Here is a 16,575-nt window from a genome sequence, read left to right on the forward strand (position 1 = left end):
CACCACTTATTTTAGGCAACTAACTATCGGTAAACGCCTCTTATCGGCATTGTGAGAGAACACTACAGAGAAAGTATAGTCATGATAAGAGGGAAACCGTTTAATTATCTTATCACACATGTGTGACGTACACGGTCAGTCTGTCTGGAAATCGTTCCTGAAAGCCAAAATAGGCTTCCGACAGTTTGCTTTAATAACACAGTCGGTCTTTAATTTTCTGTCGAAAAGTATCGTGGTTATATGTTCACAAGACGCCATTAGATTGTTAAAGACCGCGTCATTTGAAAATTGGTCTTATTCTAAATGCGGCCAGCGTAGCTCGAGCCAAGCCTGGGCATTCGGGTTATAGATGACAGCGATGACCCAAAAGCTCTTTACATGATATACATTCAGACATCTTCCATGTAACAAACAACAACAACGTGTGTCATAATGTGGTAAACCTTGTTTTGTCTGGTACTAGATTTTTTAGGAGCCCGTCTTACTAAATATCGCCGACAAATCAAATTTACGATACAAGTTTTGAAGATAAGTTGTTTTAAAGGTGCCTTTTCACAGATTTTGGCATTTTTTTAACTTATTCATTAAATGCTTTATATCGATAAATGTAAACATTGGATCGTAAAAGCTCCAGTAAAAAATCAAGAATAAAATTAAAAAAAGGAAAAGAACATTGCCCGGACCAGGTTTCGAACCAGTGACCCCTGGAGTCCTGCCAGAGTCCTGAAGTAAAAACGCTTTAGCCTACTGAGCTATTCCGCCGAGTACACTTACTTGACGTATTTTATACCTTATATAAGCAATCTTTGTAATTTCACAAAATTTAACGACAAAAACAGAACTCTCCAAATTATTCAATCGTTTCGCGTTGCAACGCTTTATAATTTTTAGGTTTTAAAATCGTCAAAAGATGCATATAATGGCTATATTAGACCATGGTAAATGTTCAGTATTACTGTTTCCTCAAAAATATCATAACTAAAACGAAAATTTGCGAATCTGAAACAACTTTTTTCAATTTTGTCAATTTACCAAAGCGTGAAAAGATCCCTTTAAGTAACAAAAGCAATTAGTTTTTCTTTATGTTATTCTATTAATGTCCATTGTATCAGTAACACTAAAATGCAGTCATAAATAAGGTATCTCGTCAGATAGTTGATATTACAGGGTCACGTAGTCCATGTCCGTAAGGTTAAATGATAGTGTTGATATTTGCTCGAGACCGGTTATTCTCAATATACATGTATAATCATAAGAAGTTTTAAGAACTCACACAATTTCATAATACATGTATTAAGCAAACAAAATCTACTTTGTTCATGCATTGAATTTATTGCTTTAAACAAAAAAGTGAAAATTTGATTTCTCGATTAAAATATCATAGATAAATGCTAAAAAAATCAACACTTGCTGATACAGCAGGTAGACAAGCGTATGAACCTCTGAAGTAAACTGTTCTGCTTGCTTGGCATATCCGTCCGTCGCTCGTCGGTTAGTTGCCCGCAATTTTGCCCAATAACTGTATCGGGCGCAGTAAAGTCTTCCTGTTGAGTTGTTGCATTTTGGTTGGTATCATAATCATTGATGAAGCTGTCCAATGACATGTCGACACAGTCCAAACTGTGACATCTCTTAACATGCTGACGGCACACCACGTGCTTGGCATCGGTTGGTATCATTATCATTGATGAAGCTGTCAAAAGACACATCGACACAGTCCAAACTGTGACCTCTCAGAACATGCTGACGGAACGCCGGGTGCTTGGCATCGGTTGGTCCACATACCATATCGGGCAAAGAAATAGAGCTGAAACTTCGATCTGCCGTGGGAAACCTTTGCGGAGACAGACATCTGTAATTGAGAAGGGTCAGGCCTATGAAGCCCTTCTGATATGTTTACTCAGGTTCTGCATCCACAGAGGCGTCTGATGATGATGCACTAAGTGACGCGCTGCACCTAATGTCGCCGCTTAATTTAGACGCCAGGTAATCAATGGCGGTGGTGAAATCATTCCATATAGCGGCGGCCTTGCTACTGCTGCATAACTGAAAAGAATTCTTGCCTTTGAGTGGAGTGGAGATTGTTACAATCATGCTTGCATTCTTGTACGTGACACCGAGCAGACCTACCGGAATGAGAAACACCGGATTGTAGTCGATCTCCGGTCCGCGGGGGTTGATGCCGGCGACGACTACGATCCTCTCACCAATCCCGATACTGAACAGACCTTTTGCTTTCATGGTGCTGCCTTGAAGGACCACAAATATGCCCTCGGCCTGAAACTTTTCATTTATGTTATACTTGCTGCGAAGTATGTATTGTAGTGTGTGTGCATCCATTGTGTACCTGAAATACACACATGTACGATGAATTGACGTATTTATATTAACCCTTATATGTAACGCAAACTCTTACTAATATCGGAATTGAACATCCAAATAAATAGAAATAAACTGCTTTTAATAACAGATTTCAAAATAAGAGTGGTCAGTTGTAATCAATGATTGACCCATGAACGTGTATGTCGGTAGCCGCGCATTTTAAGTCAGTTTTAACGCTGAAACAATTGCTCAATAAAATATGCGTTCTTATTATTTTTAGGTTGATATATTCACATATTTTTGTATAATACAATGTATTTCAATAAAAATGTTACGCTAAATAATAAACTATATTTCATTTTAATAATTTGTATTAGGACAAAATATTTCAACACAAAACACCTCATTCCAGATATATTTAGCTTCAATATTCTTTCAAAACTTGGTTTTATAAATGGACTACTTTTTCTTTATGTTACTCGACAAAACAAAATCTATATTGACACTAAAATGCAAATAAATACAATACCATTTACCGGTTGACAATATGGTGTCTACTGCTTTAGCTTGATTTCTACTTTGACGTTGTAACTAATGTTTACTTAGCGTCATTTAACGTTGCGTCATTTGACGTGATCGGTTTAAACATAACATATTAACGTATGCGTTTAATAAATATATACATGTATATGAACAGAGAAACTTGAGAAACATAATCAGGAGATAACAAAAATTCATATATATTTATCTTTTGCCTTCATTCGATCGCATTTATAGTTTTGGAGTTAAGATAAATATGAACAGAGGAATAAACTTTTTATTTTCGGCATATCTGTCTAACCAAGCTTTTCACCTTAAATGAACTCAGCCTATAACATGGTGCGGAAATTTTCCGGCAGTAGACCCAAATATAAATATTTCATTAGCTGATTTGAGAGAAATGCCCCAAAACAGTGGCCTCATTACTGCGTCATTGTACAGCGAATAGGACGTAAAACTGTTAAGTATAGGGAAATCCGGACTATTTTCTGCATTTATATATATTCAGAATTTCAAGGTCAGTGTTCGGTAAGTAAACTGTCAGGAGAGGAACGAATGGACTATCAATACAGCCATTATGTTGCGTTCAAGATATAAAAATCACTAATTTTAAGGAACTGACTATCGGTAAACACCTCTAATTAGCATTCTGAGAAAACACTACCGAAATAAAATATAGTCATAACAAGAGGGAAATCGTTTCATTATATTATCACACATGGTGACGTACACGGTCAGTCTCTCTGGAAATAGTTCCTGATTCCAAAATAGGCTACGACAGACATTAATAACACAGTCTGTCTTAACATGCTGACGGCACACCACGTGCTTGGCATCGGTTGGTATCATTATCATTGATGAAGCTGTCAAAAGACACATCGACACAGTCCAAACTGTGACCTCTCAGAACATGCTGACGGAACGCCGGGTGCTTGGCATCGGTTGGTCCACATACCATATCGGGCAAAGAAATAGAGCTGAAACTTCGATCTGCCGTGGGAAACCTTTGCGGAGACAGACATCTGTAATTGGGAAGGGTCAGGCCTATGAAGCCCTTCTGATATGTTTACTCAGGTTCTGCACCCACAGAGGCGTCTGATGATGATGCACTAAGTGACGCGCTGCACCTAATGTCGCCGCTTAATTTAGACGCCAGGTAATCATTGGCGGTGGTGAAATCATTCCATATAGCGGCGGCCTTGCTACTGCTGCATAACTGAACAGAATTCTTGCCTTTGAGCGGAGTGGAGATTGTTACAATCATGCTTGCATTCTTGTACGTGACACCGAGCAGACCTACCGGAGTGAGAAACACCGGATTGTAGTCGATCTCCGGTCCGCGGGGGTTGATGCCGGCGACGACTACGATCCTCTCACCAATCCCGATACTGAACAGACCTTTTGCTTTCATGGTGCTGCCTTGAAGGACCACAAATATGCCCTCGGCCTGAAACTTTTCATTTATGTTATACTTGCTGCGAAGTATGTATTGTAGTGTGTGTGCATCCATTGTGTACCTGAAATACACACATGTACGATGAATTGACGTATTTATATTAACCCTTATATGTAACGCAAACTCTTACTAATATCGGAATTGGACATCCAAATAAATAGAAATAAACTGCTTTTAATAACAGATTTCAAAATAAGAGTGGTCAGTTGTAATCAATGATTGACCCATGAACGTGTATGTCGGTAGCCGCGCATTTTAAGTCAGTTTTAACGCTGAAACAATTGCTCAATAAAATATGCGTTCTTATTATTTTTAGGTTTATATATTCACATATTTTTGTATAATACAATGTATTTCAATAAAAATGTTACGCTAAATAATAAACTATATTTCATTTTAATAATTTGTATTAGGACAAAATATTTCAACACAAAACACCTCATTCCAGATATATTTAGCTTCAATATTCTTTCAAAACTTGGTTTTATAAATGGACTACTTTTTCTTTATGTTACTCGACAAAACAAAATCTATATTGACACTAAAATGCAAATAAATACAATACCATTTACCGGTTGACAATATGGTGTCTACTGCTTTAGCTTGATTTCTACTTTGACGTTGTAACTTATGTTTACTTAGCGTCATTTAACGTTGCGTCATTTGACGTGATCGGTTTAAACATAACATATTAACGTATGCGTTTAATAAATATATACATGTATATGAACAGAGAAACTTGAGAAACATAATCAGGAGATAACAAAAATTTACGATAGTCTTTTGATATAATGACAATATATGGCAATACATATAACAGGACATAAACATTAAAATTATTTAATCTTATATCACCACTTTTGAGGGTTAAATGGTTAAAATAAACAATTGTACTAGTAAATGGCAAGAAATCATTAAGGGAGTGCCTCAAGGCTCTTTACTCGGTCCGTTGATCTTTAATATCTTTATCAATGATATTTTTTTATTTTATAGATAAGACAACCCTGTATAACTATGCAGACGACAATACCCTTTCGTTCAGTCACAAAAACTGAAATACCTTTAAGGAAAATATTGAATCAGAAAGTAAATCCCTGATACACTGGTTCAATATTAACCAAATGCAGGCAAACCCCGATAAATTCCAGGCAATATGTGTAGGTAATAAGACTTATATAGAAGTTAAATCATTTACTATAGGTCAAAATGAAATTAAATGTGAACAAAAAGTAAAACTCTTAGGAGTGGAACTTGATTACCAGTTAAACTTTGATCCACAGGTTACAAATGTATGCAAAAAGGCAGCCAAACAATTAAATGTTCTCCAAAGACTAAGCAAATTCCTGAATGTAAGCACTAGGTTAATCATCTTTAAATCTTTTATCCGGTCAAATTTTAATTTTTGTCCCCTTATATGGCATTTTTGTAGTTAATCCAACACAAAAAAACTAGAAAAGCTACAGTTCAGAGCCCTTAGAATTGTTTTTAATGACCATGAATCTGATACACTACTAAAAAAGGTTAACAGTACTACTCTTCGCGTAAACAGGTTACGCCTCATTGCGTCAGAAACATTTTATGTATACACAATCTTTCCCCAGAATATCTTCAATCTCTGGTTAAATTTAAATCCTCTACCTATAATTGCAGATATTCAAACATCCTAGAGACATCACGAGTAAGAACAACAAGGTATGGCAAAAATTCTTTTCGTTTTGAGGCTGTACAGATGTGGAACAGCCTCCCAGAGGACATGCGCACAGTCGCCAAATATAAAGACTTTGTACGGCTGATCCGCACCTGGACAGGTTCAAAATGTAAATGCGCCATGTGTGAGTAACCTGCTTCTCACATATTTTGCTTGCTTGCTTGTTTTTGCTGTCCTGCTTATATTATTTATTTATCTGTCAGTTAACCCCTTGTTTATTCTCCTTGTATATAGTGTATATGAGTTTCTTGTGTGTAAAAAAAAATAAAAAATAAAATAAATAAACATGTATATATGTGTATATATGTGCTATGTATTTGTTTTTCATGTGCTTAAATATTCTTTTTTACATCTTGTGTGTTTTTAAAATGTTATAAACATGTATACATGTGTATATATGTGCTATTTATTTGTTGTACAATGAAGTTATTGTGCATGTGCTTGTATATGCTTTTAAACATGAATTGTGTGCTATACTTGTTTTAATATTTTAAATTTTAATATAGGTCTGCACTGCTTTGTTTGTACAACTGAAAAGTGTATAACATATGTTTTAATTATGAACTATGCAAAAACACCTCCAATATAGTTTTTAGGTATATTTCCCTTTGTGTATTTGTGTGTAACTTACAAAATATTATGCTTTTAATGAACATTTTTACTTAATTTTGTGTTTTATATCCTTTAAATATGTCCTTGTATTATAAATGCTTATATAATATGCTTAACCTTTCTTTCGTTTAGCTCAATATACACTTGTTATATATATACAATTGTTTTGTCGGGAAATAGGTAATGAGCTAATGTTTATTGTTATGCACATCCGACGTTAAATAAAGATTCTTGTATCTTGTATCTTGTAACGGAATCTCTAATCAAGTATAGCGAGAATATGACTGTAGTCAAACATTTGTTTTAACGCTGTACATAATTATTTGTGCTTGTATTTTCATCGCTTTGACAAATGTGATATGATATGGTATCATTTCATTTCATTACTCATTATTTACACGATTAAACAATCGCTTCATTTCCTCGTTGTGTTGAACTGGATTGGATATGTATGCATTTTGCTTTCTGTGAAACTTTCGACTTATCTACAAAACAAGTGCAAAAAGGGACACATATGTGAATGCACTTGAAAATTAAAATGAAAAACTTGTACATGTGCACATCTTCGCGATTATGGCCATCTAGTTTGGCTTATGAGCCACCATTACTGATGAACGCCGCGCGCTTGGCAAGGGGGCAATCGGTGCCATTGAGAGTAAGTTTGTTCCTTTTTCCTTGTTCCTTATTTCCTATTCGAATAAGGAATAAGGAACTGTTCCTTATTCCTTATTCACGCGTAACATATTTGATATAGGGTTTTAAAGAAATGCAAACATTTGGTAAGTAAATCAAAACAAAATAGCTCGAATACATTTACAATTATGTGTTACGTTACATGTTAATGTTTCTTTTTCGCTCTTGCATAGGATTTCTTATTTAAAACGGACCGGCATGTTCTACTTCGAATACTAACTTCACATAAACAAAACCTGAAGCATATGACAATATGTTGCATGCAAGTGATATAAAAGAGCAATCTAATACATTGAAACATGTTTGTTTTTATTTAAAGTCCAGTTCCTTTTTCGCAACTGAATGTAAAAAAAGGAACCAGTTCCTTATTCCTTATTCAAGCCGTCATGACGTTAATATGTTATGTTTAAACCGATCACGTCAAATGACGCGACGTTAAATGACGCTACGTAAACGTTGGTTACAACGTCAAAGTAAAAATCAAGATAAAGCAGTATGCACCATATTGTCCACTGGTAAATATTATTGTTTTCATTTGCTTTTTAGTAGCAACATACAATTGTTATGTTGAGTAACATTAAGAAAATGTAGTCCATTTATAAATCCAACTTTTGAAAAAAAAATAGTGAAGCTTAATATATCTGGAAAGAGTATTTTGTGTTTACATATTTTGTCCTTATACAATTTATCGAAATTAAACACTGTTTATTATTAAGCGTAAAAAGTTATTGAAATATATTGTTTTATCCGAAATTTTGTTAAAATATTCAAGCGAAAAATAATAAGAACACGTAGTTATGGAACATTTGTTTCAGCATTAAAACTGACATACTTTTTACAAATACGCGGCTATTGGAAGAAGGGTTCATGGGCCAATCATTGATATCAATTGACCGCCCTGATTTTGAAATCCGTTAATAAACAGCAGCTTATTGCTGTTTATATAGATTTTCAATTCCGATATAAGTTAAGGAATGCGTTTAATATAAGGTTAATGTAAATGTACGTCAGTTCATAATGAATATGTGTATTACAGGTACACAATGGATGCACACACATTACAGAATATACTTCGCAGCAAGTATGACATCGATGAAGAGCTTCACACCGAGGGCATATTTGTGGCCCGTCAAGGCGGCACCATGAAAGCAAAAGGTCTGTTCAGTATCGGGATTGGTGAGAGGTTTATAGTCGTCGCCGGCATCAACCCCCGCGGACCGGAGATCGACTACAATCCGGTGTCTCTCACTCCGGTAGGCTTGACCGGTGTCACATACAAAAATGCCAGCATGATTGTAACAATCTCCAGTCCGCTCAAAGGCAAGAATTCCTTTCAGTTATGCAGCAGTAGCAAGGCAGTCGCTATATGGGATGATTTAACCACCGCCATTGATTACCTGGCGTCTAAATTACGCGGCGACATTTGCTGCAGCGCGTCACTCAGTGCTTCATCATCATCATCATCAGACGCCTCTGTGGATGCAGACCATGAGTATACGTATCAGAGGGGCTTCATAGGCCGGACCCTTCTCAATTACAGATGTCTGTCCCCGCAAAGGTTTCCCACGGCAGATAGAAGTTTCCGCTCTATTTCATTACCCGATATGGTATGTGGACCAACCGATGCCAACTCGGCGTGCCGTCAGCATGTTAAGATAGGTCACAGTTTGGACTGTGTCGACGTGTCATTGGACATCTTCATCAATGATAATTATAACAACCGAAATGAAGCAATTCAACAGGAAAACTTTACTGCACCCGATACAGTTATTATGCAAAATTGCGGGCAACTAACCGACGAGCGACGGACGGATATGTCAATCAAGCAGCCCAGTTTACTTGAGAGGTTCCTGCGCTTGTTTACCTGCTGTATAAGCAAGCGTTGATTTCTTTACCATTAATCTATGATAATTGAATTGAGAAATCACATTTTTATATTGTTGTTTATGGCAATAAATTCATTGTATGAATAAAGTCGAGTTTGTTTGTTTTATTATGAAATTGTGTGAGTTCTTATGATTATATATTGAGAATAATCGGTCTCGAGCAAATAGTAACACTAGCATTAAACCTTACGGACTTGGAATATGTGGCCCTGTTATATAAACTATCTGAAGACTACCGGTAACCTAATTCACGACTGCTTTTTAGTGTTACATATACCACGGACATTAATAGAATAACCGATATAAAATAATGCTTTTGTTACTTAAAACGACTTATCTCCAAAACTTGTATCGTAAGTTTGATGTATCGGACGATATTAAGTAACACGGGCTCCTGAAAAATCTAGTATCAGACAAAATATGGTTCACCACATTATGACACACGTTAACGTTGTTGTTGTTTGCTACATGGAACATGTCTGGATGTATATCAAATAAGGAGGTACGCTGGTCGCAGGCTTGGCTAGATCTACGCTGGCCGCATACGGCATAAGGCCAAAATAGACATCATTAATCTTTGAAAATAGATAAAATATAAAACTTTTATAATGTACACAATAAACTTCAGATTCGTATCTGTAAACATAATTTATTTTACAATCATTTCAATTACTCATTTGATTAACTCACTACCTTGAAATCAAAATGTATACATATACATATATATTTATTTAACTGCCACTTGCTATATTATTTATTTAAAGTATGGTTTACACAGAAAATTAATATCACTGAGATAAGTTTTTTAGTGCTCATAGTGCTGGAGTATTTTTGCATGTAAACACAATTCTTAAAACGTGTATGCATTTGCTATCTATTTTATTAGTTTATATAAAAAGACCCGCATATTCAAAAATTAGATTTGGTGTTAATATACCTTTTTATTAAATATTAAATACCTCCTTATGAACGATACAATAGTACACATGTATAACCTTTGAAGAACACATGAAATTACAAAGCGAGTCTACGTTAACAATTACATTGTTTATATGCGCATTATGCACACTCCAGTATGCAAATATTGTATCAACTTCATTATGCAATACATGCAAACAGTTTTCCGCGACCGTTTGCATTTAAACTGTACATGTATCCAATATTGTTTTGTAATGTCCTAACCTAACGATGGCGTCAATTGGGAGTCTTGTGATGATTTTGGAGGGTCATATATATTTTAGGATTTCATCATTATCATTCCATATACACATTTTAACGTTTAATTGTATAGTTTGGCTAGATTCCGGTAGATCCGGTGGAGTTTGGCTAGATCTGATAGAATTTGGTAGATTCCGGTAAAATCAGGTATTTCTAGTAACCGTCCGGTTGGACTCAACTTCGTTGACCGGTTTGTTCTCAAGCCGTTTTGACTTATCAAGCCCATGTTATGAAGAAAGGTAAACACACAATTTTATGTATCGAGCTAATTGCATTAGCACCCCAAAATTTGTACTTAAATTCTAAAGATATTCTTTATAAACAACATGAAATGTCTTTGCTTACGCTTTGTTTACCAACAGGTCTTCATAATATTGCATTTAAAATGATTTATAAAAAAATACATGTCAATTATTTTGTGTAGACGGATGAATGTGATGAATTGAAAATGAAAGTGTAGTCTGTAGCATAGGGACCCGACACAGTGTTTGGATTGCCTAAAAAAAAAATATATATATATTATATATATATATAATATTTTTTTAAGCAATCCAAACACTGTGTCGGGTCCCTATGGTCTGTAGTCTACTATCAACGTAAGATATTTTTGTTGTGTGTTTAGCAAAATAACTTCAAAAAGCCATGGATAAGGGCCTGCTGTCATCAAGCATATATGAAGTTAAGGACGAACTTGAAGAGGTAATCTGCATAACCATAAAATAGTTCATCTTGAATGCTTTGAGATTTTATGTGTAAATATGTACAGCTCAAAGTTCAACCTGATTAGGCCTTTTTCATTAAAAAAATGTCCCATTTATGTCTATAAAATCAAGTTGAAGTTTTGAATTGATCGTATGATCTATCTTACAAGGGTTCTTGAGTCTGTGTAATGCGACTGTTTGAGTAGAAAGAAAGCTCGAGCTCACAGAGCAATCCGGAGATAGTCTATAGCGTTTTTTTTTTCAATTTGAAATTTGTTGTAAATTGTAAAAATGTACACATTTTCATGAACCGTTGATGTGTTTGAAATTTTGGATTTATGTCAGTTTTATGCAAGCACATTATATCACATAAGTTGTTTTAATTTGCGAGTTAGTGATATATTTATGATCTGCTTGTGTTTATTTATGCCAGAAAAGAGATTATGTTGCTATTATTAACTTTTAAAGTGTCGTCTGGTTTCCAGGCAACAAATTTATATGCAAAAAGCCTTTAGTTCCATTTGAGTGTCTTTGGGTGGGTCTTTTAACAGGAACAGTCATAATAAAAGAAATAATCTCTTATACTTTACAATTGTTTTTCTATTCCAGAGGCTCGAGAGATGCTATTCTGTTGTATGTGGTCTTGTGAACAGTTTGTCTGAGCGCGAGGCTAACGATGCTCTAAATTCACACGCAAGTATTTTTCTCTCATTTCTCCCAAAATTTGTTTTAGTTTTCAATTATCATAATTTTATGCTGATAAAATTAGATTCTGTAACAGAAATTAATGATTGTTCTGTTTATCCAGCAAAACCTTGTTTTTCATGAATTTGCTTAATATGTTTGGGAACGCGACCCCAGATTATCCTGAGATGGCCTTTTTAACATTTTCAGGTCAGTAAAGGTGCCCAGCAACATGAGGAAATTCAACTGGGTCTTCTGTATGCCATTCTCACTGACCCATCAAATGCTGCTAAGGTAATTTCTGTGCACATTTCATTGTTAACATGTGTCACATACAAGTTAAATGTCATGGTGCTTGATTTGTCTAAGTGCTAGTTTTATTTAGAAATAAAATAAATCCATCTTCAAAATAATTTCTTGTCTTAATCCCTGAAGAAACATTTTCCACACTCAATGTCTAAATCCTGTTAACATCTTCCAATATCACGGTTGTGTGTTTTCTATTTAAGAATTACAGGGACATAACCCTGGTTAATCGGGATGCCTTCAGTATTGTACTCACTAGACTCAACCAGTTGATATTTGAGAAGTGGCTGAAGCTGAAAGACGTAGGTCGCTCACAAATCTTGTGGCTGACAAGGGAACTAGTGAAGAACTCAGTGGTCGGAGCAGACGCTGTTGTAAATGTTTTAATGAGGCAAATTGCAGGTATATTGTTGGTAATAGTGCTTTATACAATTATGTAGAAGGTTTAAACAAACTAGAGATATTATGTCAGATATTTTGCCTTTTCCATATGGTCTGAGAGACCTTATCTTAGAACCAGTGTTAGTTAATTCAGCTTTAAAGCCAGTTTTAATGCTTGTAACTCAACATTTGGTGTTTCAAAAAACCTCGGCAACTGATTTACAAATCATTACTTTGTTTATTGAAAAGGCCTGCTAGCTTAACATTGTTTATCAGTGGTGCTTGTAATCCATTAATGAGGCTATTGGGGCATTAAGTTGACGGATCCTCCTGGTCCTTTTGTTGATTGTAATTGCAAAGCTTCATGCCCTCCAATTCTTACAAAGTAGCACAGGAAATAGAGAAGACGTTTTAGTGCAATCAGTAGAAAATTGGTAGTCTCAAAACTTAAACTTGCATCATATTTGCTGTTGTACCAAAAAATGTTTCACTTCATTGTACCTCGCCATTCCTTGTAACAGTCCCTTCAACCTTTTATAACACATGAATTAATCAATTGGATTGACTGACTGACATATATTCCTGTTATATATCCAGGCGGTGATATAACTCCAAAGAATGTGTGGCTTGCTGAAAGTGTCCTAGATATATTGACAGAGTTCAGGTAAGAAATCCAACACAAATGATCACCATCATTTCAGATACATACCCCATAGTAAGCACCAATTTTTTGTTATTTAAAACTTATTTTTGGTTCCAATTCGTCAATCACATCCAAATATCAATCTAGTGGAGAAAAAAAGTGAAAAAATGAAGACAGAAAGATTAACAAAAAATACACAATTTGATAGAGCATGATGATTATGCTTTATTGTTTGTTTGTCAAAGGCCTTGGCTAGAAAAGTATCCTGGGTTGGTACCTGTTATAATCTACACCTACCTGAGAGTAATTGTTGACCACACAGGACAGATATTTACAAACCTGCGCCAACGAGAGTCGGAATTTGCTGCGTCTTTGTTGAGAGACAAGGTTTGTGTTCTAATCTGTAATTTATGCCTCTGAAATTTCTGTTAATATTTGAAAATAAAGCAAATTTTCACATTTGAAGTCTTTTAAAATTACAATAATGTTTGCTACTAATTCAGACTCTTTTTCTAATGCAGATTCCTATGTGTCTACATAGATCATGACAATTGATTTATTAAAAAATGGCTATTTAAAACAGTTGTTGCTCACTTAGTATGAACCTATATATTTAGCTGGATTGTATAGAAATAATTCGCTTATAAACCCTCTCAAGTCTATTTCCTAGGAAAAACCAGTACTTGGTCTTTGAGTTTGAATAGATTCGGAGTATGCTCCCCGAGAGTGGATTAAACCTTGTACACCACGACTCCATTGTCACAGAATGTTGATCAAATCATTGTATGTTCACCACCATTGATAATTTATTCTCAAGATTGCTTCAAACATGGAGAGAGGGAGTATACAAATGTAACTGATTTACCAGCAGCTCTTTACTATTTCAGTGGTCAGAATGCATGGTAATTGGCCGTGATCTGCTCAGATTGCTTCAGAATGTCGCTAGGCTCCCTGAGTTTGAATCATTATGGAGGGACATAATGCTGAATCCTTCAATTTTGGCTCCAAATTTCACAGGTACGCACATTTTAAAGGCTCCATTTTTTAATTTTTAATAATACCCCCACAAACGAAGTTTAGGGGGGTATATAGGAGTGAACTTGTCTGTTGGTCGGTCGGTCGGTTGGTGGGTCGGTCTGTCTGTCGGTCCGTATTAAGTGTCCGCTCTCTAATTCAAGTAGTTTTCATCCGATCTTGACCAAACTTGGTCAGAAGTTGAATCGACATGATGTCTAGGCCAAGTTCGAACATGGGCCTTGCCAGGTCAAAAACTAGGTCACGGGGTCACTTAGTGCGTTTTAAACATTCAGCATGTTGTCCGCTTTCAAATTCAAGTAGTTTTCATCCGATCTTCACCAAACTTGGTCAGAAGTTGTATCTAGATGATGTCTAGGCCAAGTTCAAACATGGGCCTTGCCAGGTCAAAAACTAGGTCAAGGGGTCACTTAGTGCGTTTTAAACATTCAGCATGTTGTTCGCTCTCTAATTCAAGTTGTTTTCATCCGATCTTCACTAAACTTGGTCAGAAGTTGTATCTACATGATGTCTAGGCCAAGTTCGAACATGGGCCTTGCTGGGTCAAAAACTAGGTCACAGGGTCACTAAGTGCGTTTTAAACATTCAGCATGTTGTCCACTCTCTAATTCAAGTAGTTTTTATCCGATCTTTACCAAACTTGGTCAGAAGTTGTATCTAGATGATCTTAAGGCCAAGATTGAACATGGGCCTTGCAGGGTCAAAAACTGGGTCACAGAGTCACTTAGTGCGTTTTTTACTATTCAGCATGGTGTCTTCTCTCTTATTTAAGTAGTTTTCATCTGATCTTCACCAAACTTGGTCAGAAGTTGTATCTACATGATGTCTAGGCCAAGTTCGAACATGGGCCATGCCAGATCAAAAACTAGGTCACAGGGTCACTTAGTACGTTTTACACATTGAGCATGGTGTCCGCTCTCTATTTCAAGTAGTTTAAATCCGATCTTCACCACACTTGATCAGAAGTTGTAACTAGATGATGTGTAGGTCAAGTTCGAACATGGGTCATGCCGGGTCAAAAACAAGGTCACGGGGTCACTTAGTGTGTTTTAAACCTCACAATGTTGTCCGCTCTCTAATTCAAGTAGTTTTCATCCAATCTTCACCAAACTTGGTCAGAAGTTGTATCTAGATGATGTCTAGGTCAAGTTTAAATATGGGTCATGCCGGGTCAAAAACTAGGTCACGGGGCGTATAAGTGGGTGTTAAACCTCACCATGTTGTCCGCTCTCTAATTCAAGTAGTTTTCATCCCATCCTCACCAAACTTGGTCACAAGTTTTATCTTAATGATCTCTAGGACAAGTTTGAACATGGGCCATAACGGGCCTAAAACTAGGTCACGGGGTCACTTAGTGCGTTTTTTAACATTCAGCATGGTGTCCGCTCTTTAATTCAAGTAGTTTACATTGGATCTTCACCAAACTTCGTCAGAAGTTTTATGGAGATGATCTTAAGGCCAAGTTAGAACATGGGCCTTTCTGGGTCAAAAACTAGGTCAAGGGGTCACTAAGTGAGTTTAACAATTGAGCATGGTGTCCGCTGTTTTTTGTGAAGACGACATGCAAAATATTATGTGTCAATGCGGCATGCGGGGGTATTCGTCACGTCTGTGACAAAGCTCTAGTTTTAATGTTTGTAAATGGTGGGTAGATTCTATGTTATAAGTAATCAGATATGACTTTTGATAATAAAAGATGTACAACAATTTTTTGGTTTCCCCACCTCTCATCCGATTTCCTGCCTTATATTGCCAGACAAGTATCAAATAGTTGTTCTCCACTTTGTGGTATTTATTTAAAAAGAAATAATTCAGGTGAAACCTTTAAAAGATAAAGCTTGTCCCCCCCCCCTCCAGAGGTGGTATCAAAATAAAATTGCTTTTTTATGTCCCCCACTATAGTAGTGGGGGACATATTGTTTTTGCCCTGTCTGTTGGTTGGTTGGTTGGTCTGTCTGTCTGTTTGCGCCAACTTTAACATTTTGCAATAACTTTTGCTATATTGAAGATAGCAACTTCATATTTGGCATGCATGTGTATCTCATGAAGCTGCAGATTTTGAGTGGTGAAAGGTCAAGGTCATCCTTCAAGGTCAGAGGTCAAATATGTGTGGCCAAAATCGCTCATTTTATGAGTACTTTTGCAATATTGAAGATAGCAACTTGATATTTTGCATGCATGTGTATCTCATGGAGCTGCACATTTTGAGTGGTGAAAGGTCAAGGTCATCCTTCAAGGTCAGAGGTCAAATATATGTGGCCCAAATCGCTTATTTTATGAATACTTTTGCGATTGGTTGGTTGGTCTGTCTGTCTGTTTGCGCCAACTTTAACATTTTGCAATAACTTTTGCTATAATAAAGATAGCAACTTTATATTTGGCATGCATGT

The 16,575-nt window shown here is 36.0% G+C and overlaps 4 protein-coding genes across 6 annotated transcripts in view; 2 read left to right on the forward strand and 2 right to left on the reverse strand.

Annotated features, from left to right (window-relative positions):
• Positions 1-533: 533 nt before the first annotated feature.
• On the reverse strand, positions 534-4,932 carry LOC127875916 (uncharacterized). The gene is made up of 2 exons (XM_052420668.1): positions 4,884-4,932; positions 534-2,347 (listed from the first exon to the last, which is right to left on the reverse strand). Exon 2 carries the CDS (start codon positions 2,338-2,340, stop codon positions 1,897-1,899), a length of 444 nt encoding a protein of 147 aa, XP_052276628.1. The 5' UTR covers positions 2,341-2,347; positions 4,884-4,932; the 3' UTR covers positions 534-1,896.
• On the reverse strand, positions 3,558-4,939 carry LOC127875914 (uncharacterized). Its single transcript, XM_052420667.1, has 2 exons — positions 4,891-4,939; positions 3,558-4,379 (listed from the first exon to the last, which is right to left on the reverse strand). Exon 2 carries the CDS (start codon positions 4,370-4,372, stop codon positions 3,929-3,931), a length of 444 nt encoding a protein of 147 aa, XP_052276627.1. The 5' UTR covers positions 4,373-4,379; positions 4,891-4,939; the 3' UTR covers positions 3,558-3,928.
• Positions 4,940-7,713: 2,774 nt separating this feature from the next.
• LOC127875913 (uncharacterized) lies at positions 7,714-9,305 on the forward strand. The gene is made up of 2 exons (XM_052420666.1): positions 7,714-7,846; positions 8,368-9,305. Exons 1-2 carry the CDS (start codon positions 7,827-7,829, stop codon positions 9,215-9,217), a joined length of 870 nt encoding a protein of 289 aa, XP_052276626.1. The 5' UTR covers positions 7,714-7,826; the 3' UTR covers positions 9,218-9,305.
• Positions 9,306-10,585: 1,280 nt separating this feature from the next.
• Positions 10,586-16,575, forward strand: part of LOC127875908 (integrator complex subunit 3-like) — a 48,887-nt gene continuing 42,897 nt past the window's right edge. The window contains exons 1-8 of one of the 3 annotated variants that reach the window (XM_052420659.1): positions 10,586-10,674; positions 11,058-11,134; positions 11,746-11,829; positions 12,031-12,114; positions 12,330-12,528; positions 13,105-13,171; positions 13,396-13,537; positions 14,038-14,167. In XM_052420659.1, coding sequence (XP_052276619.1) covers positions 11,078-11,134; positions 11,746-11,829; positions 12,031-12,114; positions 12,330-12,528; positions 13,105-13,171; positions 13,396-13,537; positions 14,038-14,167 — 763 coding nt within the window. In that variant the 5' untranslated portion in view covers positions 10,586-10,674; positions 11,058-11,077. Of the gene's footprint in view, positions 10,675-10,776; positions 10,798-11,057; positions 11,135-11,745; positions 11,830-12,030; positions 12,115-12,329; positions 12,529-13,104; positions 13,172-13,395; positions 13,538-14,037; positions 14,168-16,575 lie in introns of those variants that run through there. The other 2 variants (XM_052420657.1, XM_052420658.1) reach the window with 2 other exon arrangements.

The sequence above is a fragment of the Dreissena polymorpha genome, chromosome 4, assembly GCF_020536995.1.
Source record: "Dreissena polymorpha isolate Duluth1 chromosome 4, UMN_Dpol_1.0, whole genome shotgun sequence".
NCBI classification, from domain to species: domain Eukaryota; kingdom Metazoa; phylum Mollusca; class Bivalvia; order Myida; family Dreissenidae; genus Dreissena; species Dreissena polymorpha.

Excerpts from the sequence above, each read along its gene's own strand:
- LOC127875916 (XM_052420668.1), bottom strand. The coding sequence starts at position 2,340 with ATGGATGCACACACACTACAATACATACTTCGCAGCAAGTATAACATA.
- LOC127875914 (XM_052420667.1), bottom strand. The coding sequence starts at position 4,372 with ATGGATGCACACACACTACAATACATACTTCGCAGCAAGTATAACATA.
- LOC127875913 (XM_052420666.1), top strand. The coding sequence starts at position 7,827 with ATGCACCATATTGTCCACTG. Across the intron at positions 7,847-8,367 it reads ATGCACCATATTGTCCACTG|GTACACAATGGATGCACACA; the intron begins GTAAATATTATT and ends TGTGTATTACAG.